At 47.7% G+C, this 23,633-nt stretch overlaps 2 protein-coding genes across 8 annotated transcripts in view; one reads left to right on the plus strand and one right to left on the minus strand.

The window, feature by feature from the left end:
• WNT3 (Wnt family member 3) overlaps window positions 1-11,402 on the plus strand; it is a 45,657-nt gene extending 34,255 nt beyond the window's left edge. Inside the window, exons 3-5 of the mRNA XM_081838155.1 lie at window positions 3,346-3,611; window positions 7,090-7,573; window positions 9,260-11,402. Of these exons, the coding sequence (XP_081694281.1) occupies window positions 3,346-3,611; window positions 7,090-7,569 (746 nt within the window). The 3' untranslated portion in view covers window positions 7,570-7,573; window positions 9,260-11,402. The remainder of the gene's footprint in view (window positions 1-3,345; window positions 3,612-7,089; window positions 7,574-9,259) is intronic.
• Window positions 11,403-14,590: 3,188 nt separating this feature from the next.
• NSF (N-ethylmaleimide sensitive factor, vesicle fusing ATPase) overlaps window positions 14,591-23,633 on the minus strand; it is a 100,027-nt gene continuing 90,984 nt past the window's right edge. Inside the window, exons 19-22 of one of the 7 annotated variants that reach the window (XR_014150692.1) lie at window positions 23,391-23,504; window positions 18,618-18,673; window positions 17,922-18,142; window positions 14,591-16,959 (exon numbers count right to left, since the gene is read on the minus strand). Coding sequence is in view for 6 of the 7 variants with exons in the window: in XM_081837801.1 (XP_081693927.1) it covers window positions 16,794-16,809; window positions 18,618-18,673; window positions 23,391-23,504 (186 nt within the window). In the remaining variant the exon portion in view is untranslated. Of the gene's footprint in view, window positions 16,960-17,921; window positions 18,143-18,588; window positions 18,674-23,390; window positions 23,505-23,633 lie in introns of all 7 variants that reach the window. The other 6 variants (XM_081837801.1, XM_081837802.1, XM_081837805.1 and 3 more) reach the window with 6 other exon arrangements.

Consider the following 23,633-nt stretch of genomic DNA (forward strand, 5'->3'; position numbering starts at 1 on the left):
GACAGGTGGCCCTCCCAGTGGATCACGCTCAAGGCCCGCTGGGATTTACACGTACCATTAAATTTGTACATTTTATTTTCCGAGGGAGGGAGACAGGTGACAACTCGCGGTAGTAAAAAACACACCATTTTTAATGGATATTACATTCTCACGGGGAGCCGTTTATTTAATTCCCGTTTTACCTTATTGCTCCCACCCATCTCATTGAATTTCAGATCAGCAGTTTATCGAGAGGCAACTTGGAATAATGGGCAAAGTGAAGAGAATTTCACTCCACGTTTGAATAATCAAAAACCTGGGGAAGTGGTAAAATCCCCTCTGCCTAGACGTGATTAATGTATCAGTCAGTTGAGATTTATTAGCCAGCCAGCCATAACAACATGATTGATGTAACCCCACAATTGATCAATTTGGAAAGAAGGAACCAGGGAGGATGTGAATTGCATATGCGTGCACACCCAAGTTAACAAGCAGCTTAAATTTAATAAAACCAAGGTGGAGCAGAATCTGAAATCTGAGCTGAACTTAGTGCCACGCCTACAACCAGCCATATTAACTGTACCATGTTTTCATGTTAAAAGAAGACCAAGAAAGTGGAAGAACAATCCCGTTTCCTGGTCTCGGCTTTTAGGCTGTGGAGGGTGGGAAACATGATCAAACGCTCCTCCAGGCAGACATTTTCCTTGACACAGAAAACTAGCTTCTCAGCCGAAAGGCTAAGGGACAATAAATCTCCTCAATATCTCACTGCCGAAAGCCGTGGTTCCCAACGTGGAGCACACGCCCCATAGGGGTCCCAATTTGATTGGGGGGCAATTTGAGAATGAGTTAGACCAAGTTGATGACCTTTTATGCTTCCTCCATGTGAATAGGAGTTCACTTTTTGAATAAAAAGGATTATATGTCACAGCGGAGGGGCATCAGGATTTTAGAGATGCTTAGGGATGCGGGTGGTGTTGTGGTCTAAACCACTGAGCCTCTTGGACTTGCCAGTCAGAAGGTCGGCGGTTCGAATCCCCGCGACAGGGTGAGCTCCCGTTGCTCGGTCCCTGCTCCTGCCAACCTAGCAGTTCGAAAGCACGTCAAAGTGCAAGTAGATAAATAGGTACCACTCCAGCGGGAAGGTAAACGGCGTTTCTGTACGCTGCTCTGGTTTCACCAGATGCGGCTTAGTCATGCCGGCCACATGACCCGGAAAACTGTCTGCAGACAAACATCAGCTCCCTTGGCCCATAAAGCGAGATGAGCACCGCAACCCCAGAGTCGTTCGTGACTGGACTTAACTGTCATGGGTCCTTTACATTTTTTAGGTGTGGCATGGCCAAAAAAAGGTCGGGAACCACTGGCCTAAAGTGAAGTGTGTTGTGTGTGTTTTTTACATGGAGGAGTCTGACAGCTATCACCCACAGCCTGAAGTAGCACAGCTCAGACACAGGTTTTTAACCACCTCAAGGCCTAAAAAATAAATAAAGGTTTCTGAAAGGCTGAGGGGGGGGGGATGGTTAAAGGTGGGTCTCATGGTGCAGAACAAGGTTAAAGGTGGGTCCCCTCAGGACTGAAAAGGCTACCTCCTCAGGGAGCCGTAGCAAATGACTCTCTGTGTAAGAGAAGCTGACTGCATTTCCCTGGAACAAATGTGGCGAACAAAACCCGCATCTCCAGGGCCTCGGCTGAGGAAATCAGAGGCTGCGAAATGGCCCTACAGCATTGTGATAACCCAGCAGTGTTCCTCAGCTGTGACACAGATGACAAATTTGCATTTAAAGAGGGGGACTGGATATAAACGCTGGAGATTTAAAGGCAGCGGCGGGTGGTGGGGAGGGAGAGAAAATGAGCTTATATCCAGGAGAAAAGAGCTAAGCTCCCATCCCCACTGTGCACCGGGGCAGGGGGATATCGTTCCAGACCTTGAACTGTTTCACAACCCCGCGCCATTCACACGCCCTTTCGCCACCCGGAGCCCGGGAGGGGAGGACTGGCGGCACCAGAGGTCTCAATAGAGATTTCCTAGCCTGACTGGTGGGCTCGTGGGGGGATGGCAGGGCAGGGCGGTCGCGGGCCCCGTTGCCAAGGGGTGGCCGCGGGGAATGCCAGCCCCGTGGGTACTGCCGGGCCTGGCAGAAACATTCCACATTATGTGGGTAATACAGTGTGACACTCCGCAAACAATGGCAAATTGAGTGTCCCAGCAGGTAACGGGGTCTGGATAGGAGACCGTTACAGTGGAGCTCTGTCAAGAGCCCCTAATCCACCCAGGCTCTGCCCCCCAACCCGGCCCCCTCAGCGCTTCTGGGAACTTTCAATTTTGCCACTGGGAAATCTCTCTCAGGCAACCCCCCATGCCTCATGGGGTGGGGTGGAGAGTTGGGCTTTCTTCCAGATAGCCTTTTCCCGAATCTTCGGAAGCCTCCGTCGGTTTCGAGGTAGCAACTTTCCCCTCAGAGTTTTTAATCTTCGCACGCCGTATCTTACTTTATTTTTCAAAGGCAACCTTCCTGAGGGGAGCTACATTGGCTCAAGACAGTTCCAAAATGTCCAAGGCTGGAGGCACTCTTGTTTTCCAGATTTAAAATCGAAGGTGCACTCTTTTTACAGCTGAAAAGTGTTTGTTTTTGGAGTTTTTAATTATACAGTACAGTCATCGCAAAGAAAAGAACAAAGTGTCAAGTCTATGGCATCATTTTACGTGGTCTTAAAATATTGGCAGTCTATATAGGTTTTCCACCAACAGAGAACCTTTTTCCCTTATGTATGAAAAAAGGGGAGGCCAGGTTTCACCAAAGATGTTCTTGATAATAAACCCATTTGCAATTCTTCTAACCCCAGTTAGTCGTTCTGAACTAGCTATAACCCAAATTTTGTTGAACCCTGTCTCAAGAGGTAGCTCCACCTGGGATTTCCAGTGATACGCTGTTACTAGCTATGCAGCTACCAACAGAAAAGGAATTAAATCTTTATACTGGAGTTTGTGAATGGACAACGACATGTTTTCCAAAGAGCCCAACCCCTACATTTCTGCCCCAGTCCCTGTTCTGAGTGTAGCTCAGCGACGGATTATTCCTCACTGTTGGACGCAAACTCTCAAAGCAGCTCTCTGCGACATTTCATACAAAACAAAAGATAGCACATAATCTCATTTTTAAAAAAGAAATACTAAAAGGGCAGATAGCAGGAGGCAGAACTTGGAAGAAATCTAATTCTGCTGAAAGAGAACAAAGAGGGGACTGTTTGATTGTGGCCCTGAACTTTCAAATCCAAAAGCCATAAGCTGCTTCATATGGGAAGGCAAATGATAAGATCACAGCTTGCAAAATAACCGGGTCTTTTTCTCCCTCTTGTTCGCAGCCACGCGAGAATCTGCCTTTGTCCACGCCATCGCCTCAGCCGGCGTGGCCTTTGCCGTAACTCGCTCCTGCGCTGAAGGCACGTCCACCATCTGCGGCTGTGACTCGCATCACAAGGGGCCACCGGGCGAAGGTTGGAAATGGGGAGGCTGCAGCGAGGACGCCGACTTTGGCGTGCTGGTTTCGCGGGAGTTTGCCGACGCCCGGGAAAATCGCCCGGATGCCCGCTCTGCCATGAACAGGCACAATAATGAAGCTGGGAGAACAGTGAGTGTGCCCCTTCACCTCTTTGTCCTTTTCTCAAGACAGCATGGTGGAAAGATGTCCTGCCCCATTTTGTCTAGCTTACTCGCTGGAAAGGCCTCCGGTGTAAGAACAGAGAAATCCAAAATGTGACTAAACCCAGGCCTAAGGAGGCCATCTTGTCTAACCATTGAAGTTTAGGTCTTCTTAGTTCCTGAGCCTTCACGTCAGTTTTGCGATTTTGGCATAATCCAACAGCTTAGTTTGCCATTCCTCTCTGGTAGGGACTTGGTCTTCTTCCCATCTCTGGGCTAGTAACATCCGTGCAGCTGTCATCGCATACATAAAAAGTATTTTCTGCTCCTTTGGAATATTGGTACTTACCATTCCTAATAAAAAAGCCTCTGGGTTTCTTCACAAACGTTATTTTAAACATTTTTTTTTTCAATTCATTATATATCATTCCCCAAAATGCTTTTACAGTTGTACCTCGGGTTAAGTACTTAATTCATTCCGGAGGTCCGTTCTTAACCTGAAACTGTTCTTAACCTGAGGTACCACTTTAGCTAATGGGGCCTCCCGCTGCCGCCACACCACTACCGCACGATTTCTGTTCTCAGCGGAGTCTGTAACCTGAAGTGTATGTAACCCGAGGTACCACTGTATTACCTTACACCTCCACCACATATGGTAAAAGGTGCCTTCTTTTTCTTTACATTTCCAGCAGATATTTGCACTTGTTCCATAGCCTTCCTGGTGTGCTCTTGGGAGGTGCAGATGGGCGCTTTGCAGTTTAGACACAATGCTAAGCCAAACCATGGTTTAGCCCCAGGTAGTCTAGCGACTGTGGTACTGGGAGACTACAATCTGCTCCTCACAAAGCTGCACATCTGCTCATTCGTGCTAAACAATGGTTCGACATAGCATAACCTATGAACTGATCTTATAGTCACCCAATAAAAATTCAGAAATATTACCCAGAACTGAGTTAAGTAAATATCTGCACCTCCCAAGAGCACACCAGGAAGGCTATGGAACAAGTGCAAATATCTGCTGGAAATGTAAAGAAAAAGAAGGCACCTTTTACCATATGTGGTGGAGGTGTAAGGTAATACAGTGGTACCTCGGGTTACATACACTTCAGGTTACATACATCCAAGAGTATGGGAGGAATATACAGAAGAGATGGAGGCCTTGGTCAACAGAGGAGAGATAAAGAAAGCCGCTGAAAGCTGTCTGCATTTACTAGCAAGTAAACGTGCATTGGGGCCGTGGGTGGCGCTGTGGGTAAAACCTCGGTGCCTAGGACTTGCCGATCGTATGATCGGCAGTTCGAATCCCCGCAGCAGGGTGAGCTCCCATCGTTCGGTCCCAGCTCCTGCCCACCTAGCAGTTCGAAAGCACCCCTTAATGCAAGTAGATAAATAGGTACCGCTTTATAGCGGGAAGGTAAACGGCGTTTCCGTGTGCTGCGCTGGTGCTGGCTCGCCAGAGCAGCTTCGTCACGCTGGCCACGTGACCCAGAAGTGTCTTTGGACAGCGCTGGCCCCCGGCCTCTTAAACGAGATGAGCACGTAACCCTAGAGTCGGACACGACTGGCCCGTACGGGCAGGGGTACCTTTAAACGTGCATTGGATTGTGCTGAAATCATGCCAAAATGCAGATATGATTTAGCAAGACAGGAATCATATACAGTGTAACATGGTAGCTAAACGGCTGAGCTGCAAATAATTTGACCTCTGCCATTAGTTTCCCTTAGACAAACTACTCTCATCCTCAGTGCCCATCATCAATATGGGGGATGGTAAAATAAATTTGCCTTTGCAGGGCTGAACAATCTAAAACGCTATTCAAACAGCTTACTATTCTATCATAATTACCACCCAATTTCCTTATTAAATCAAGGCCTTAAGGTTTGAATGACAATTCATGGAGCAAAGTAGTGGTTGGTAGCATTTTTCCTTAATGAAGAAGTTTAATGAGAGAAATTTGCATAGAAGCATTTGAGTGCAGAATTCGCTCCCAAGAAAAAAAATGATCCTGCTAAAAAGAACTATGCAAAGATGTCTCTTCGTCCGTTTTATTTTTCTCAATAGCTTTAGAATTGCTAACCCTGGCGAAATGACAAAATATTAACATTGAAGAAGTTGAGGCTGAGACAACTTTACAATTCACCTGTGTGCTGATCGTGTGATTATATCGTTGGGAAATCCAAAACAACAACCACCACCAAACACAAAGCTCAAAATTTTCAGTACTACATCTAGTTAGTGGAATCTTTGGTTATAAAATAAGAATTTAAAGAAAAAGGAAAGAGAGAGAAAGAAAAGAAAATGGAAAAGGATAAAAGACTTCCCGTTCTCTGTCTGTCAGCTCAATATAGTGTTCACTCAATAACATCTAGGTATTTTATTTTCTATAAGCCAATATTTTTTCAGTCTCCAAATCCATATATTACAAGTCAATTTTCTCTTTCCTGCAAAAAGTCCATAAGAAGTTTCCAATCCTTAATCAATGCCAACGATTTTCTCTCTCTAATTAAACTTGTCAACTTTGCCATCTCAGTCCAATCATTTTATCAACCATTCCTCCATAGCAGGACTGTATCCTTCCATCCTTGTACATGTAACAATCTTGCTGCTGTAATCTTATATATACTGTACAGTGGAACCTCGGTTCTTGAACGTAATCCATTGCAGAAGACTGTTCGAGTTCTGAAACGTTCGAAAACCGAGGCGCAAAGGGCTGACTGCAAATTCAATTGAGAAAATTGAAAAACACGCAGCGGAAGGCATTCAACTTCCGAGCCGTGTTTGGAAACGGAAGCATTTACTTCTGGGGTTTTGGTGTTCGGGTTCCAAAACGTTCGTCAAGGGAGACGTTCGAGAACTGAGGTGCCACAGATGCTTCAGGTTACATACACTTCAGGTTACGGACTCCGCTAACCCAGAAATAGTACCTCGGGTTAAGAACTTTGCTTCAGGATGAGAGCAGAAATCGGGCTCCGGCGGCATGGCAGCAGCAGGAGGCCCCATTAGCTAAAGCAGTACCTCAGGTTAAGAACAGTTTCAGGTTGAGAATGGACCTCCGGAACAAATTAAGTACTTAACCTGAGGTACCACTGTACAGTGGTACCTCTAGTTGCAGACATGATCCGTTCTGGGGTGCCGTTCACACCCCAAAAAGTACACAACTAGAGCGGCGCTTCTGTGCAAGCACGGAGCGCGATAGAGTGCTTCTGTGCATGTGCAAAGCATACAGAATGCTTCTGCGCGCGCATGGGCGGCGAAACCCAGAAGTATACACTTCTGAGTTTGCCACGTTCACAAGCCAAAAAGACGCAACATGAACCTAACGCAACACGAGGTATGACTGTATTAGAATAATCTTGCCTGGTCCATGGCCTTAGCCCCAATAGAGACTAGATGGAAGATGCCCTGTGGGTGCTTCTCTGTGCTTCTCTGGACTTGACAGGCATGTTTTCGTTTCGCTTTGGTTTAGACGATCTTGGATCACATGCACCTGAAATGTAAGTGCCACGGGCTGTCGGGCAGCTGCGAGGTCAAAACATGCTGGTGGGCCCAGCCGGATTTCCGCGCCATTGGGGACTACTTGAAGGACAAATACGACAGCGCTTCGGAGATGGTGGTGGAGAAACACCGGGAGTCTCGCGGGTGGGTGGAGACGCTGCGTGCGAAATACGCCCTCTTCAAGCCGCCGACGGAGCGCGACTTGGTCTACTACGAGAACTCGCCCAACTTCTGCGAGCCCAACCCCGAGACCGGCTCGTTCGGCACCCGAGACAGGATGTGCAACGTGACCTCGCACGGGATCGACGGGTGCGACTTGCTCTGCTGCGGCCGCGGCCACAACACCCGGACGGAGAAGAGGAAGGAGAAGTGCCATTGCATCTTCCACTGGTGCTGCTATGTCAGCTGCCAGGAATGCATCCGAGTTTATGATGTCCACACGTGCAAATAAAAAGGTAGGCGGTGGGAGGATGGATGGCGGCTAAGAGGTTGAATCCTGGCAAGACAGAAGTACTGTTTTGGGGGGACAGGGGGCAGGCGGGTGTGGGGGACTCCCTGGTCCTGAATGGGGTAACTGTGCCCCTGAAGGACCAGGTGGGCAGCCTGGGAGTCATTTTGGACTCCCAGCTGTCCATGGAGGCGCAGGTCAATTCTGTGTCCAGGGCAGCTGTCTACCAGCTCCATCTGCTCCACAGGCTGAGACCCTACCTGCCTGCGGACTGTGGTGCGTGCTCTGATTACCTCCCGCTTGGACTACTGCAATGCGCTCTGCTTGGGGCTACCTTTGACCTGGAAACTACAAGTAATCCAGAATGTGGCAGCTAGACTGGTGCCTGGGAGTATCCGCCCAGGACATATAATATTAAAAACAATACAGCGTCAGACATTAAAAACTTCCCTAAACACAGCCACCTTCAGTTATCTTTTAAAAGTAAAATAGTTGTTTATTGCCTTGACATCTGCTGGGAGGGCGTTCCACAGGGCAGGCGCCATTACTGAGAAGGCCCTCTGCCTGGTTCCCTGTAACATCACTTCTCGCAGTGAGGGAACCGCCAGAAGGCCCTTGGCGCTGGACCTCAGGGTCCGGGCAGAACGATGGGGGTGGAGACGCTCCTTCAGGTATACAGGACCGAGGCTGTTTAGGGATAGGGATGTTAAGGACTGTTTAGGTCTTGGGTTACCCCGATTTGACAGTAAAAGAGCTTAGGAGATCTCAATCCCAATATGAACACCTTTTACGATGAGAGTATAGATTACGTACAAGATGTGGAGCAGGTGATGAGGATGCAGGCCGCTCCATTTTATGGCACAGAGGGCAGAACAATATCCCTCTTGCTTAGTCTGCCTCCTGTCTCCTTTAAGGAGATTCTAGGACATGGTTCGTGAACCTGTGGCCTTGTAGAGGTTGCCGAATGACGACTTCTATCTTCCCTGAGCGTTGGCCATGATGCTGGGAGTCCAACATCATGTTCCCTATTGAACATGGCACACCTGGCAATAATTCTGCATGAAACAGCGTGACACCGTCCCCTGTGCAGACACCATGCATTTAAAACACTCTTTTATCACTAGCAGTCAGGGCTCTCACAAGGAATCCTAGGAACTGCAGGTTTTTTGGTTTTCTTTTTAAGGATGTGGACCTCACAGAACTAAAGTTCCCAGCACCCTAAACAACTGCAGTTCCCAGGATTCTCTATGACTGTTAAAACACTGTATGCTCTTAAATGCATGGCATAGCTTTGACCAAGACAGTATGGAAGTCCTGATGGCCTCCTTTGTATTTTTAAAAACGATTAAAAGCAAGCATGAGGGTGACTTGGGACGGGCCGTTCCCTAGTGTGCAGTTTCCTTGACTGAAACCTTTCTCTGAAGTTGTTTGCTCCCATGGAGCATAGATGCTTTTCAGAAGCCATTTTGATCAAGGAAGCAGTGATGCTCTTCCCAAGCTGCACAATGTTCCCAATTTGACTCCCCTCCCCACCCTATGGCAGATTTTAATTTAAAAATAAAAATCGAGGCAGGAGAGCCAGCGATGGACAAGGTGAACTGCTGTTAAGACAGAGAAAAGGAACCCTAATAATAATAATAAACATTGGCAGTGATCATGCTGTTGTTTTTTCTTGCTTTGTCCTCCCGGAAAGAGGCCCTTGTTAGAGCGGAATGGTAAATGTGAAGAGACTGCCAGGAAACACCAGCGTTGCAACCCCTGACGCCTGAACACGGAGAAGAAAATACAGGAGCCCTTCTCTCCCTCCTTCCTAGCCAAGGCAGGCAATGGCAGAAGAACCACCCTGTTGGAAATCAACGTAACAAGACTTCCTTGGACCTTCTGCCAATCCTGCCAGCATCTCCCTTCTTTCTTGTTAAAACAGGTTCCTGATTTCAAGCCGAAACAGTTTTGGGGTATGGGAGGGGGTCTGGTTTTGTTGTTGTTGCACATATCAGAATATAATATATTTTTTAAAACCCTAGGGACTGAGCAAGGCTGTAGTGACACTGACGAGAGGGCCATGGTTGCAGCTGCTCACTGCAGTTACCGAGGTGCAGGAAAGGAATGTCGGTGCTCAAGAAAACAAAAAGCAACCCTGTGATGGCCGCCTCAGGCCTCAGAGTCATCAAGCGATGACTGCGGTTGTTTTGTGAATCGCTTCATACGTTAAAACCTTGAGCTTCCCTCCGCACTCACACACCTGTATGCTCGGCCTGAGTTTTGAGGGATCCACTGTGGAAGCAGCATTAATTTTGGTGTTGAAGGGGGGGGGGAGAGAGTAAAGAGCGTCTCATCGTTCTCCTTTCAACTGGGTTTCCCCAAACCCCCTATTTAATGTGTATATACAGTTGTGTTGCTATAACCCAGGCACATTACAAAAGAACTGGCATGGTGGCGGGGGCTCCTTGGAAGCAGCTGCAGCGCCAGCCCCTCCTTCAAAATGTAAACCTTTGTTAAAACCTTAACAGCATTTCCCAGCAGGTTGAGTTAACAGGAGGGCAACCGATGGGATCTGCAACAACAAAACATTGAGATGGATTCTTACTACTCCAGTTTGAGGGTTCCAGCCAGCCAACCAGCCTCTTGCATATTGTAAGCCAACCCCCTCCTCTCTTTTTTCCATTTTCCTCCACCCAACGCTCAGCAGCTCGTGGAGACCGATGGCCATTGCTTTTAAATTGACAAACGTGGATTTCTGCACACCTAGCGAATTTCCTGTGTAAAAATTTCTGCTCGTTTTTTGTTTGTTTGTTTCCAAACTGATAAAGGCACTTGTCTGTTTGAATCTGCTCTTAGAGGAAACAAGCGGAACTTGCGACAAAACATTGCATTTCTCCTCCCCCTAAGAGAAGTGCTTCTTCATGGCTCCAGACAATGGAATGGGAGCCTTGTAGTGCTGTGAAGACTCAGGGTTGGTGAGTCGAGTTTCAGGAGCAAGGAAGCAATAAAAAACACACCCCTGCTTACCTTTACAGCATGCTAAAAGGCTGTCAGCCCCAAACCTGGGTATTTTATAAGAAGGAGGGCCGCAGTTCTGGAGTTGAGAGAGGTACCCCCCCAACTCTTATCCTTCCCTTCCCATTTTAGGATACAGTACTTACTAAAAGCTGTCAGGGATTTGAGCAAGTCACTTCTTCCTTCTATAATACTTTTCCTTTTGATGGGGAAGGGGGTTTGGTCAACTGTCCTTCCATGTCTCAAAATGCAGACATGATTGGAACACTCCCATCACCTCCCAGTTTCTTTAGACCATTTTTCCCTCTGCAGGCTCAGCTGCCATAAAGATGCTCACAGGTTCCTATCAGGCAGGTTTTAGACTGTTATGAAACACCGTTATCTTTTAATTTGCAGATGCACGTATTTCTGCAGGTCGGGAGAGACCGCCATCTTATTTTGGGGTGGCTCCGTTTTGAAAGGGACTCAAGCACTGGAGTTTGCTGTAAGAGCAAGTGAGGTCTGCAACAGCGCATCACAATGTGTCCTCTCTCCCAAAAGGAGTTCAGAGTTTCAAGCAAGGCATTCCAACTCTCTGCAACATTCATGGTCGCTGAAGTTGTGGGGTTTTTGGGGGGATGGGTTGGGTTTTTTGTGGATGGTTTTTTTGTGGATGGGACACAGGTGGCACTGTGGTTTAAACCACTGAGCCTCTTGGGCTTGCCAGTCAGAAGGTCGGCGGTTCAAATCCCCGCCACGGGGTGAGCTCCTGTTGCTCGGTCCCAGCTCCTGCCAACCTAGCAGTTCGAAAGCACGTCAAAGTGCAAGTAGATAAATAGGTACCACTCCGGCGGGAAGGTAAACAGCATTTCCGTGCGCTGCTCTGGTTTTGGTGTTCCGTTGCACCAGAAGTGGCTTGGTCATGCGGGCCACATGACCCGGAAAAACTTTCTGTGGATAAACGCCAGCTCCCTCGGCCTATAGAGCGAGATGAGAGCCGCAACCCCAGAGTCATCTGCGACTGGACTTAACTGTCAGGGGTTCTTTACCTTTTGGGTTGTTGCCCCCCCACACACTTCTGCAAATTGGGGTTCCCCAAGCATTCCTCTTGCTTCTCTTAAAATCTTGTCAATCAGGATCACTTTTATTATGTCTTTTTGTCCTAAATATGTCTCTATTTTTCTTGCTCCAGCAGTCTCTCCTGTTTCCAAAAGACTGCAACAGTACCACCAGATCAAACTGCCTTCAGGGCAGGAATCCATGGCTCTGCAGATGAGGACCTCCCAACTGCTGTCAACTTTGACCACTAGCCATGCTGGCTGGGGCCAAAGGGAGTTGGGAGTCCAACAAGATCTGAAGTGCCACAGGTTCTGCTCCCTGCCTTAGACTTACTGGATAGCTCCATGCAGAAGGAGATGGGAAAGAATTATTCATCCTCCAAGATTTCTTTTCTTTTCTTTTTCAACCACTGGAAAGATGCAAGAGAGATTTGTCCCACATTAATATTTCGTTTCCCCTGGTCTGAACTGACACAATTTCTTTCCTCATGGGGATTTTACCTTCTTGATCATTTCCACAGCTCTCCTTTTCATCCTTACCAGCTTGTCAATGGCCACTTTTGAAGCCTGGGACAGGCTGATACTAGAACTTCCAGTTCTTGGAAGCAAGGGTCTTTGTTGGCAACATAAAAGACTTGCATTACCACTGGTACCTTGGTTCTCAAATGGCTTAGTTGTTGAACAAATCAGTTCCTGAACACCACATACCCAGAAGTAGGAGTTCAGGTTTGCATACATTTACCAGAAGCCGAACGTCTGACGAGGCTTCTGCGACTTCTGATTGGCTGCAGGACGCCTTGGTTTTCAAATGGTTTTCGAATGTTTTCGGGAGTCGAACGGACTCCCGGAACGGATTAAGTTCGAGAACCAAGGTACCACTGTACTGACCTTTTGTGAGATGGGACACACTCAGTTTCTCATCTGCTATACCTCCTAAAGCCATCTCCACAATGCTGTTTGAGTAGACCTTTACCCACAGCCAAAGTGTCTGGGCGTTTATAGCATTAGCCAGAAGCCAGCCAGTGTACATATTTAAGCCCGCTGTCTACTCAGCAGCAAACATTTCCACACTAAACAGACCCCTGTGCTGCTGTAGACCTAACATGGGAGTTGACTCACTAAAGTTGAGAGTGGGCGATGGCATCACAAACTGCGATCCGCAACTGAGGAAGAGGTCAGTATTGTTAGCTACCGTTAATGCTGATCAGCGATCAATGCTAAGCTTCAGATTCTGGTTAGGAGGATTCCTGGGTAGCATTAACCGTGCTTAACTTCACGGCTGATTGTTGTGATTAATAAAAGGAATCTGTTCCAGAGAGGCAGTGCGGTAGCTACAGGGGGGGCTAGCCAGGTTTTTTTGCCCCGGGTGAAGCCTCCAGAGGGGCAACATCGAGGCTCCCAGCCTGTGTGTGTACCAAACTGTGTGAAATAAATCCTAGTTTCATTCCTGCAGTCACTCAGCCTGCCCCCGATCTCTTATCCATAATGCTTGACTAGAAAGGGGCTGATACAGGCATATGCATACTAATAAAGTATATATTCCAGTCATCTTTTGGGGGACATTAAGTCCCGCCCCCCCGCCTCCCCTCAACCTGCTGTATCCAAAGTTCTTTACAAAGCCGTAGAGGGTTTCCAGCCTTTTTTGAAAGTTATATTCAGAAAATGCTCTTTTTATAATTATTTATTATACAATGTATATATACCTTTGAGTTAACTAAGATTATATATTATATAAATATATATATATTATATATATTTGAAGAAGAAGAAATATATTTCACCTCTCTTTGGTCCTCTTTAAGTCAATAAAGTTAAAGGCACTTAAAAGCAACCTTAGAATTATTGGAATTTTTTTTTGTAGTGTTAGTGTGCAAGGCAGGGTGTGTTTGTGTGTTTTTTTTGTGTGTGTGTGTGTGTGTCATAAAGTGCTTTGGGAAGGAGGAGTTGGCTGCCTAGGGTTAATAAAAATTTTAAAAAATGTCATTACTTGTTCCATGAGGGAAAAGAGACACGAGAAAGCTACTGTCAGAACCCAACAGGCACAACGGAGGAGGCAATTTGCACCCGAGCACTTTTACAATTCTGGAGTTATTAGCTCCCTGTTCTTTTTATCTCGACTTCTAAAGGCATAGAGCACTGATTCTGAAATATTTAAGAGAGAGAATTATTAATGGGAACGAGAGCAGGGAGTGGGGGCAGTGGATTTGATTTTTCATTAAGGCGAGGGGGAGGGGAAAGGAATCTGGGACTTGTGGCTTTGAAATGGGAATCTCTGAGTCCTAACCTAAAATTTCCTGGCACTGGGTATGCTGAGGTGGCAGAACCCTCTTCAGCTATGAAAGGGAACTGGAGCAAGCAACACTTGCAACTGGCAGGCAGTATAAGGCCTGTGTATGAGGTCAGGCCTGGTATAAATCCTGGAATCCTGGCCTTCTGCTCCTCATCTAGTTGACTAAGCAAGACCCTCTGCATCTCTGGCATCAGTGGTACCCAACCTTGAGAATGTACCCTCCAGGTACTGCTTCCATACAGAGTCGTACCTTGGATCTCGAACGCCTTGGTTCCCAAACAAATCAGCGCCTGAACGATCAGAACCCTGTAGTGTGTGTTCCGGTTTTCAAACGATTTTTGGAAGCCAAACGCCCATCGCGGCTTCCGATTGGCTGCAAGAGCTTCCTGCAGCCAATCGGAAGACGCACTTTGGTTTTGGAAGTCGAACGGACTTCTGGAACGGATTCCATTCGACTTACGAGGTGCGACTGTACACATACGCTTCTCATACCCTCCAACTTTTCTCCGGTGAAAATAGGGACACTCTCAAGCCACACATCTGCTGAACGAGCCTCTGGCCTTTAAAGCTTCGCATTGCAACAAGATAGTTCAAACATTTCTGTGGCACTGCTTGCGTCTTTGACTGTGCAGACATCACAAGGAGAGCCGAACGACTCGCTCATCTCCCGCACCGTTCACAAACCACCCGAACACCTGGATATCTGTGCCTTTTTATTGCATCAGTTCACCTGCGTTTTAAACATACAATCGATCGATATATACATATATATTTGTATTTTTCTCTCTCTCTGTGAATATAGCTTTGGACAAAAAAGAAAAAAACCCCACAATAAAAATGTTTTACATCATTTGGTTCCAAGACATTACGTTAAATACAACATGTGTGTTTCCCTTTCACTGGAAGATGAAAGAAGGTGGGGAAAGGAGAAGGTTCTTGAGATTTAGGCCGGGTGGGGAGGGGGGGGTGCAGCTGGAAACAGAGCAATCGCACAACTGAAGAGGGGATTTTACAGCTCCACCAGGGATTCACATAATCCTCAACACTAATAACGGGGGGGGGGGGGGTGGAACTAAAAAAAGAGGATAAAGCTGCTAACCCACGTTATAATAAATGCATCCATTGTGATTCAAGTACATTGCAGCAACTTCTAACACAACTGTTTTCCTTTTGCTGCACAGGGTGGAAAGGAGTCAAGTAGTTTTCAGCTGCCTGATTGTAGCAACTTGGGAGAGGTGGGGAATGAGGACCCCGTCAGTGATATAGAGGGGGGTTTCAGCAAGACGGAAGATCGGTCCAGCCACTCACTTGTGTTGTGGATGAGGTGGAGGAAGATTATTCAGGGCCATTAAACCATCTGTATTTCTACAGAGCAGTGTTAAGAGCTGATTCAGAGGAAACAAAATCTCCGTAATTAATTTCTTACCCTCCTGTCCCTATGGGCTTAGCAGAACTCGGAACTATGTGCATATGCACCCCTCTCATGTAGTTTCCTCACTCCCAAACCGGCTGGGCAATTGCTGCCGATACGGCGGGGAAACTTCTCGATGGGACAGGCAGGATCCAGGTGGCAAGCTCTGCAATAAAATGCAGCCGGACGATAGGTGGAACAACTCATCCGGCTCTAACGTAAACAAGCGCGACGTTGCTTGGTGGTGCCCCAAGAGCAAATGGGACTATTGGTTCACTATTGCAGAGCACAGCAAAGGAAGCCTCTCTGGAATAAGCGTAACAGCTTTCTGCCTTTGTGATGCCACTACGCTGAAAAGCAAGAAGCTGACAGCAGAAACCAAGGTCTCTGATGGCGAACTGGGAAGATCGCTATGAGCTCATGCCTAAGGCAATCAAATACGGAGGAAATTGCACACCAGGCCTCTTGCGACAGATCTGCGGGACATCACAAGGGCCAGTCTCCAGCGAGGAAGGGCACTGCAACAGAAAGCTGCAGGCTGCTTTCAAACTTTTGCAGGAATACTAAGCTGTCTGCATCTATGGGTGGGACCACACTGCCTGTTTTATAGGAAACCATTTGTGAAGGGATAGCTCATGCCGGGGGGGGGGGGGACTACAAATCCCATCAGCCCCAGCTGGCATGGGTCAATGGTCAGGGATGATGGGAGCTGAAGTCCAACAGCATCGGGGTAGCCCTGCGCTGTCTACCCCTGCCTTAGTGCACCAAAGTCCGGCTGGGTTTTGCCATGCCCAGTGGCCAATAGCCACTGGGAATTAACTAGCCGCAGGCACTGCAAATGTTGTTGAGCCTCTGAAGGGAAGGGTGCAGCCACCATTGCCCCTCTTTCCTAAAAACTCTCTCTGGATCCTGGTCTTGTGATGAATGCTTCATTCACCGTTTTCCCCTGGGACGAGTCTGAAGCTCCACAGTGCGGTACTGGCCCACAAAGACCAAACCGCTTGTGTGCATGAGTGGGAGAAAGGGGAAACTTGGGGTACCTCCAGCTTTAAGGAGGACCATACACGGGTCTGGAATGAGGAGGACTTCCCTGTGTTTGGGGCCTTAGGGGCTACTGCCAGCTTGTGTGTTAACACGGACAGGCCTGCATGGGGCTCGTTCATTTCCCTCCCCCCTGTGCGCCAAAACCAAGTGAGCAGGTGCGGCAGGCAGCATAATACGAAAGCAGTTACTCTAGATAGAGTGTTTTGATTTGCCACGAGACACCAGGATACCGAGGACGATAGATAACAAAGGGCGGAGCGTTCGGCTGCGTTCGACATGCAAAGAGGAGGGGAGAGGGGAGTCTCTGAAGGAAGCCGAAAGTTAGGCTCTTGTCCAGACACACCACACGGAAGAGGAGGAGGAGGAGAAGGAGGTCCTGGAGGAGACGGGCTCTCGCTTGGCTTCTTCCCCAGCCACCGGCTTCTGCCCAAGGCTCCGGGCTTCCCTCTTAGTCCAGCGGGCTGCTGCAAAGAAAAAGAGGGCAACCGGTTCCACAAGGGGCGGGCATATCTTGGGGGAGGGGTGGTGAGTGGCACACACAGCTGGGCATCCAGAGATGGGAAGCGCATGCGGAGTCACAAAGATGGGCGTGCATCAGGCATTAATCCTCCAAGCTGCAAAAAGAAAGAGGTTCAGCGGGCTATCGCTCAGCACTGGAGCAGGCTGAGGGGGAAACAGCACAGCCCCAAAGCAGGCGACCCATATGCTGCCTTTAGCAGAATCTCTCTTGCGTTATCTCACCCCGGAGAGGTACAGAATCGGGTCCAGATCTAAACCGAGGGTCTGCGGAAACTCCTCCCTTGAACCCACGAAGCTGCGTGTGAACGCATTTGCCTATACCTCTCTTCTAGCCCCTTATGGGAGCTCTTCCAGGCATCACCGCTTCCGCTGTGAAAGAGCTAAATCTACAGACTCGCCGGCCCAGAGGCGGGCCGTGCGCTGCGACCAGATGTGCATGGGGAAAACCGGAACAGAAACGGCCCCAGAGCCCAATGCATTCAAAAATATCCACGTGGTACCACCATCTGGGAGTGTACATCTTCAGAGGGAGGGAGCAGGCATGATTGTAAATTCCCCTCCATCAGAACCTCCCTCCATGTGACCGAGGAAGGGGTCTCGTTTTGCTACTTCCTTGATGTGCTGCTTTTCTACATGCAGGGGGTCTGAACACAACCATCCTCCCACACAACTGAAATCTGAAACAGATCAGAGCAGGAGGAACGGTGCTGGGGGGTATTTTGCAACACGCTGCTCAGCTCGCGGCATTTAATCTTGAGTTCCAGCTTGCTGGTGACCCAGATTAGTGGCCAAGGGTTTGGTTATAAGGCAGTACATCAGCTGCTCTTAGCTGCTCATGCTCAGAGCGCTTTCCCTCACAATGATGTCAAAGCCAAGCCAAAAGACGTATGAAAACAAGGGGCTTTGTGGGGGTCAAAAAGTATGGCTATACAGAAAGGATAAATGACATGCCTATCAGCTTCCGGGCCCAATTCAAAGTGCTGGTTTTGACCTACAAAGCCTTAAGCGGCTCAGGACCGCAATACCTCAAGGACCGCCTCTCTCCATATGAACCTACCCGGACCCTGAGATCATCTTCTGAGGCCCTCCTTCGCGTGCCTCCTCCTCGAAAGGTCCAGAGGGTGGCAACACGAGAACGGGGCCTTCTATGCAGTGGCTCCCCATCTGTGCAATGCTCTCCCCAGGGAGGTTTGCCGGGCGCTTTCAATATACACCTTCAGGTGCCAGGCGAAAACGTTCCTCTTCAACTGGGCCTTGGGCTGACTGACATCCAATGGCCTTTTAAAATGTGTTGGAGAGGAGGGAATTATTGGGTTATTCTTGTTTTTGTTTTTATTATGTATTGTTTGTTTTTATACTGTGACCACCCTGAGGCCATAATGGGTCCTATGCAAGCTTGAGCCACAAAACTCCCTCCCTTTTTACACACACACACACACACACACACACACACACACACACACATTTTCGCACACACTCATGTCGGTGGTGAATAAGCAAAATGTTGAAATGTTGAAATAAGAAGAAAAACCCCAAACCTCGAAAGTAGGATGAAGCAAGAATGGAGTAATTTAAACAGCCACCAAGGACGAAGATGAACCTTTTTTCTTTTTGTAAAACCAAGGTTTACAAAAAGGACTCTTGCTAATATTCGGGCCTGGGCCAACGACACATGGCGAGTTATTAAGCATGCACGCAGATTAGGCAAGAATAAGCGGACACACCCCTGTCAGATGCTCTTACTGTCACTTACGCTCCTTCTTCTCTTAGAAGTGCCAGGAATTTTCGCACGCGGTACTCGGGATCCATCTTCGCAAGTTCAAAGGGAAGACACAAAGAGAGAGACACAATCAGCCAGTGAACCACAGCAAGCTCACCTTGCTGAAGGGACAAGGAGCAGGTGAGGGCAGCCGGGGCTAAACCAACTCAAAACTGTCTTATTATTTATTCTTAGGCTTATATCATCCTCCTTCCATGAGCTCAAGACTGTGGTCGCACAAACATATACACACACTTATTTCATCCTCACAACAGCCCTGTGAGGTAGGTAAGATTGGGAGGCAATGATTTGACCCAAAGCCACTCATAGCTGAGTGGGACTTTGAACTTGGGACTCCCTGGTTCTTGGTTTTTAAAAAAGGTAAAGGATCACTGGACGGTTAAGTCCAGTCAAAGGCGACTATGGGGTTACAGCACTCATCTCGCTTTCAGGCCAAGGGAAGCGGGCGTTTGTCCACAGACAGCTTTCTGGGTCATGTGGCCACCGGGACTAAACTGCTTCTGGTGCATCGTGATGGAAGCCAGAGCGCACGGAAACACCGTTTACCTTCCCGCCAAAGTGGTACCTATTTACCTACTTGCACTGGTGTGCTTTCAAACTGCTAGGTTGGCAGGAGCTGGGACAGAGCAACAGGAGCTCACACCGTCACAGGGATCCTTTACCTTTTACCTTACCCTGGTTCTAGCTGAACACTATAACCGTTACACCACGCTGCCTCTCTTGAAACTCAAGTTTGTATTCTGCGGTTCTTTGCACAAGCCTGGAAATTTGCACAGGGCACAATTTAGCAGCCCGAGATGCTGAAAGGCCTGAGAAGTGTGGAGGCAACGCATGGCAAAACATTGGAAGACAGAGGAAGGGAAGGTGTGAGGTGAGATTTTTCAAATTCCCCTCAGATATGGAGTCTGCAGGGAATCCCTACTAAACCTGGGTTTTGTCAGTGGAAAGGAAGCAGCCCCTTACAAATAATGCTGAACGCTTCTGAATGAGTTTTTAAGACATCAACATTTCAAAGGGCTGCAGCCTCATTCAGAAACCTATTGATCAGACCCATTTTTTTTAGGTGCCAGTAAGTGACTGAATTTTTGCACCCCAGTGAGGAGGGGGGAAACTTAGCATGAGGGGTCGCCCCCCCCCCATTAACATCCGCAAACTAATCCAAGGGGTTCTTGCAACAGCCTATTTGAAAAGTTTTGTAATTTTTCACTTTGGAAAAATGTAAGGAATCTAACATCTGTAGGTGATCTTAAAAAAAAAAAAAAAGTGTTCACATTAAATTCCAATACTTATAGTGCTATAAATTTGGAGTCTAAAATTCTGACCCAGATATGAAATTCAAGATTGGTTGTGTGATTATTTAGAAGCCACATTTTAATGCAAGCAAGCAACTTATGGGTGCTGATGAGCAGGCAGGATAGCAGTCAATGGCTTTTTCTGATAAACCGATTTGTAGAAGATGTTATGGCCAGCATGCAAAGTGCCACAAAACCAGTTCCACTTGCCCAAGAGGACTTGGGGCTCCCATTTTTTAAAATTGCAATGCTCACCCCCATTACCACCAGCCCTTTAAGGCAACATGGTTTTGAAGCTGGGGGAGCTTTCAAAAACAGACTGTTCCAGTCTTTGGGAGCCCTTCGGATCCTGTGATTTGAGTTGAAGCATTTTGCTACTCCCGTTTCTCAGAATACCAACCCAAAGTCTGTGGCGAAGGAGGATGAGGTGGGAGAGAAGCCACTGAACACCCCAAAGTAGTCACTCTTTTTTGGAGATGCACTCAACTCTTCACTGGTGGGGAATACCCCAAAATAGGACAATGTTGCCGTCAGGCTCAGTTTATGAAGTTTCCTGGGTCATCTGGCTGGGCAGGGGCAGAAGAAACAATGGCAAACTGGATGGACCATTGATATCACCTACTATGTGAGTTATTTTGGCTGCTGTGCCACCAGCTGTGGCTCCAAATATAATAAATCTACTTTCCTTCTTCTTGTTAGTGCAGAAAAAGCATGCTTCTTTCCCTGTCCCCTAAAGCCCCTCAAAAATATCCCAACCACAGGGGTGCAAACTTAATTTGGTCTTGTTTCAAGTCCAGTTTTGGACCTCATTGAAAGCAGCACACTCAGGTTTCTGAACATATTCTAGGAGTAGCAAGGAAAGTCAAAGGCCACCTGCCTTCCAGGAATAAACACCTCCACCACTAGGAAATTGCAGTCGCAAGGAACGTGCGATACAATTTGACTCCGGCTCTTGCCTTCATTCAGACCCCTTCTTCTCTCACAATACCACTGTCGCACCTCTGAAACATTGCATCTTGGAAACGCAAGGCCCTAAACTTCAAATCCTGCTGCCCGCCAAACCGCTGCCAAAAGATAAATATTTTTTTGGATGCACGTCCACAATCCTAATCCAACTTTAAAAAGCACCCCGAAAAGGGTGAAATTGGCCGTAACCTTGCAGATCTCTGCCCATTATATACACTTTAATAGGTGTGAGCAATAACTTACTGACTTTTGCCTGTGGGTATGGAATTAAAGAGTCAAGGGGAAGAGAGAGGGGGGAAAGTAATCTAGATAAATGACTCTGTACCCTCGGGTGACATCCAGTCAGAGCAGATCCCCAGCCCTGTGCAAGTTTCAACAGAATCACAGAGAACAAGCCACAGGAAAGGGGTGGGGGACGGGCTTAACACATTGCCGAACTGCTTGCCTCTTGGCTTGCGCCTGGAAGCCTGTCCCAGGAAGGTGCGAGGAATCTCTTCATTTAGTAGCACCTGAAGACAGGGCCCGGTCCCAGAAGGGTGCAGAGGCATTGCCCGCGGATGACAGAGGGCACCATACACTGGGATAGCCTCCCTTTGAGCTCCCATCAAAGTTGGAGCAGAAGGGGGGAAAGCACAACTCCTGGGAGTCTGCAAAAGACTCAGACCGGGGATGGTGCTGTACACAGCGAGAATATAAACATACGAAGCTACTGGTCCATCACGCCCAGGTTTGTTGGCTCCGGCAAGCTGCAGATCTGCAAGCAGAGATCTTTCCCTGCTGCCAGAGATTCCTTAGCCGGAGAAGCCAAGGTGTTAAACTGAAATTATGACTTTTCCGTATTGGATCAGATTGTCATTAGGTGTGTGATCTTTGCTGTCTATTTAAGCTCTTTCTTCAGCTTGCAAAGCACCTTGTAATATCGAAAGGCGGCATACAGATTAAAAGTGAAAGGAAATTGAACGTGTGCAAAAGGGCAAGCTTCATCACTGAACCCCAAGTAAGAACTGCTTGCTGGGCCAGGCCAAAGTTCAATATTCTGAACTCCAACAGTGGCTAAATTTGGCGATGATGGATAGCCTTTCCCTGTTTGCCTGCAACATCCAGAAGCATACTGTTTCTATATATGAACAATTCCATCCAGCTGTTGTTCAAGTAGCCATCAGTATACCTATCTTCTGCTGTTATTTATCAGAGATGGGGAACCTGCAGCCCTACAGATGTTGCTGGTATGCAATTCCCATCAACAGAACATTGGTTACGTCAGCTGGGGCTGATAGGAGCTGAAATCCAGCAACGTTGGGAGAGTCGCAGGTTCCCCATCTTACATATAGTGGTACCTCTAGTTACGAACTTAATTCGTTCCGGAGGTCCGTTCTTAACCTGAAACTGTTCTTAACTAGAGGCGTGCTAATGGGGCCTCTTGCTGCCGCTGCGCTGCCAGCACACAATTTCTGTTCTCATCCTGGGGAAAAATTCTCAACTCAAGGTAACTCTTCCAGGTTAGCGGAGTTTGTAACCTGAAGCATTTGTAACCTGAGACATTTGTAACTCAAAGTGCCACTGTATATATATCTAGTGACAAGGAGGGAAAACAATTTGTGTTTTATCCAAAGTACAGTGGTACCTCGGGTTAAGTACTTAATTCGTTCCCGAGGTCTGTACTTAACCTGAAACTGTTCTTAACCTGAAGCACCACTTTAGCTAATGGGGCCTCCTGCTGCTGCTGCGCCGCCGGAGCACGATTTCTGTTCTCATCCTGAAGCAAAGTTCTTAACCCGAAGCACTATTTTTTGGTTAGCGGAGTCTGTAACCTGAAGCCTGTGTAACCCAAGATACCACTGTAGTGCTAAGTAACTTGGTCCACTGGCGCAAGGAGTTTTGCTTGGGAAACAGAATTCCCCCTGTAAATCTTCTCTGGGGTTTCCCCCCACCCTCCAGAGCAGATTTGAAATGGGGTGGTGGGCAGGGGAGAGTCCCACTGCGCAAGCAGCAATCCTTGAACCGACAGGATGCATTAATTTGGATACCGGCCTTTTTACTCAAGTTATTATTTTGCAAAGCAGTCGTCTAGCTGCGGCTCCAGCTGCTTTCGAAATGCTACAACAAGAGAGCTAAAAACCCGCTAAGGAAAGCTTCCTTTTCTGACGCTACAGAAAAACGCCAGGGAGGGGCAAATCCGGCCTGTCCTCCGTGGTCAATTTGCCCATCTAATTTGCAGCGAAGAAAAAGATGCACAAACTAGATGACAAGTTCTTGGATAGGGTCTGTAGTTTTTGAACTGTTAAATCGTAGCTAGGAAGCAAACCCTGCAGTACATGCTTTTTTTTTTTAGCTTAATCATTACTGACATTTTAATGTGCGGGTGTTTAGGTTGTCAAGAGCTCTGAGCCCCTGGGAGTTGAGAGAGGCAAAACCAAGTGGGTGTCTTATTACCCCACAGCTAATCCAGTTCCAGACTCTGGCTTGACCAGAGGGCAAGGCACCTTACCTGCATTGACATCTCAATCAACATCAGAAGCTTCTTGATGCCAATCCAGACCTTCCTCCCTTTGACGTTCTGGGCAATGGTGGAACGTTCCTTGTCTTTAAAGCTGCCCAGGAGCTGCGAGGGGACAGAAGAGAGAAGTCGGCTGTGTTAAGAAAAGCCCAGCACTCAATGGAAGACCTTGTCTAACAAGCAACTAAGACAGGTAACATTGGCAAGATGCTACGCACTGCTACAGAACTTGAA

The sequence above is a fragment of the Podarcis erhardii genome (genome assembly GCF_964252035.2).
Source record: "Podarcis erhardii genome assembly, chromosome: 13".
Lineage (NCBI taxonomy): Eukaryota > Metazoa > Chordata > Lepidosauria > Squamata > Lacertidae > Podarcis > Podarcis erhardii.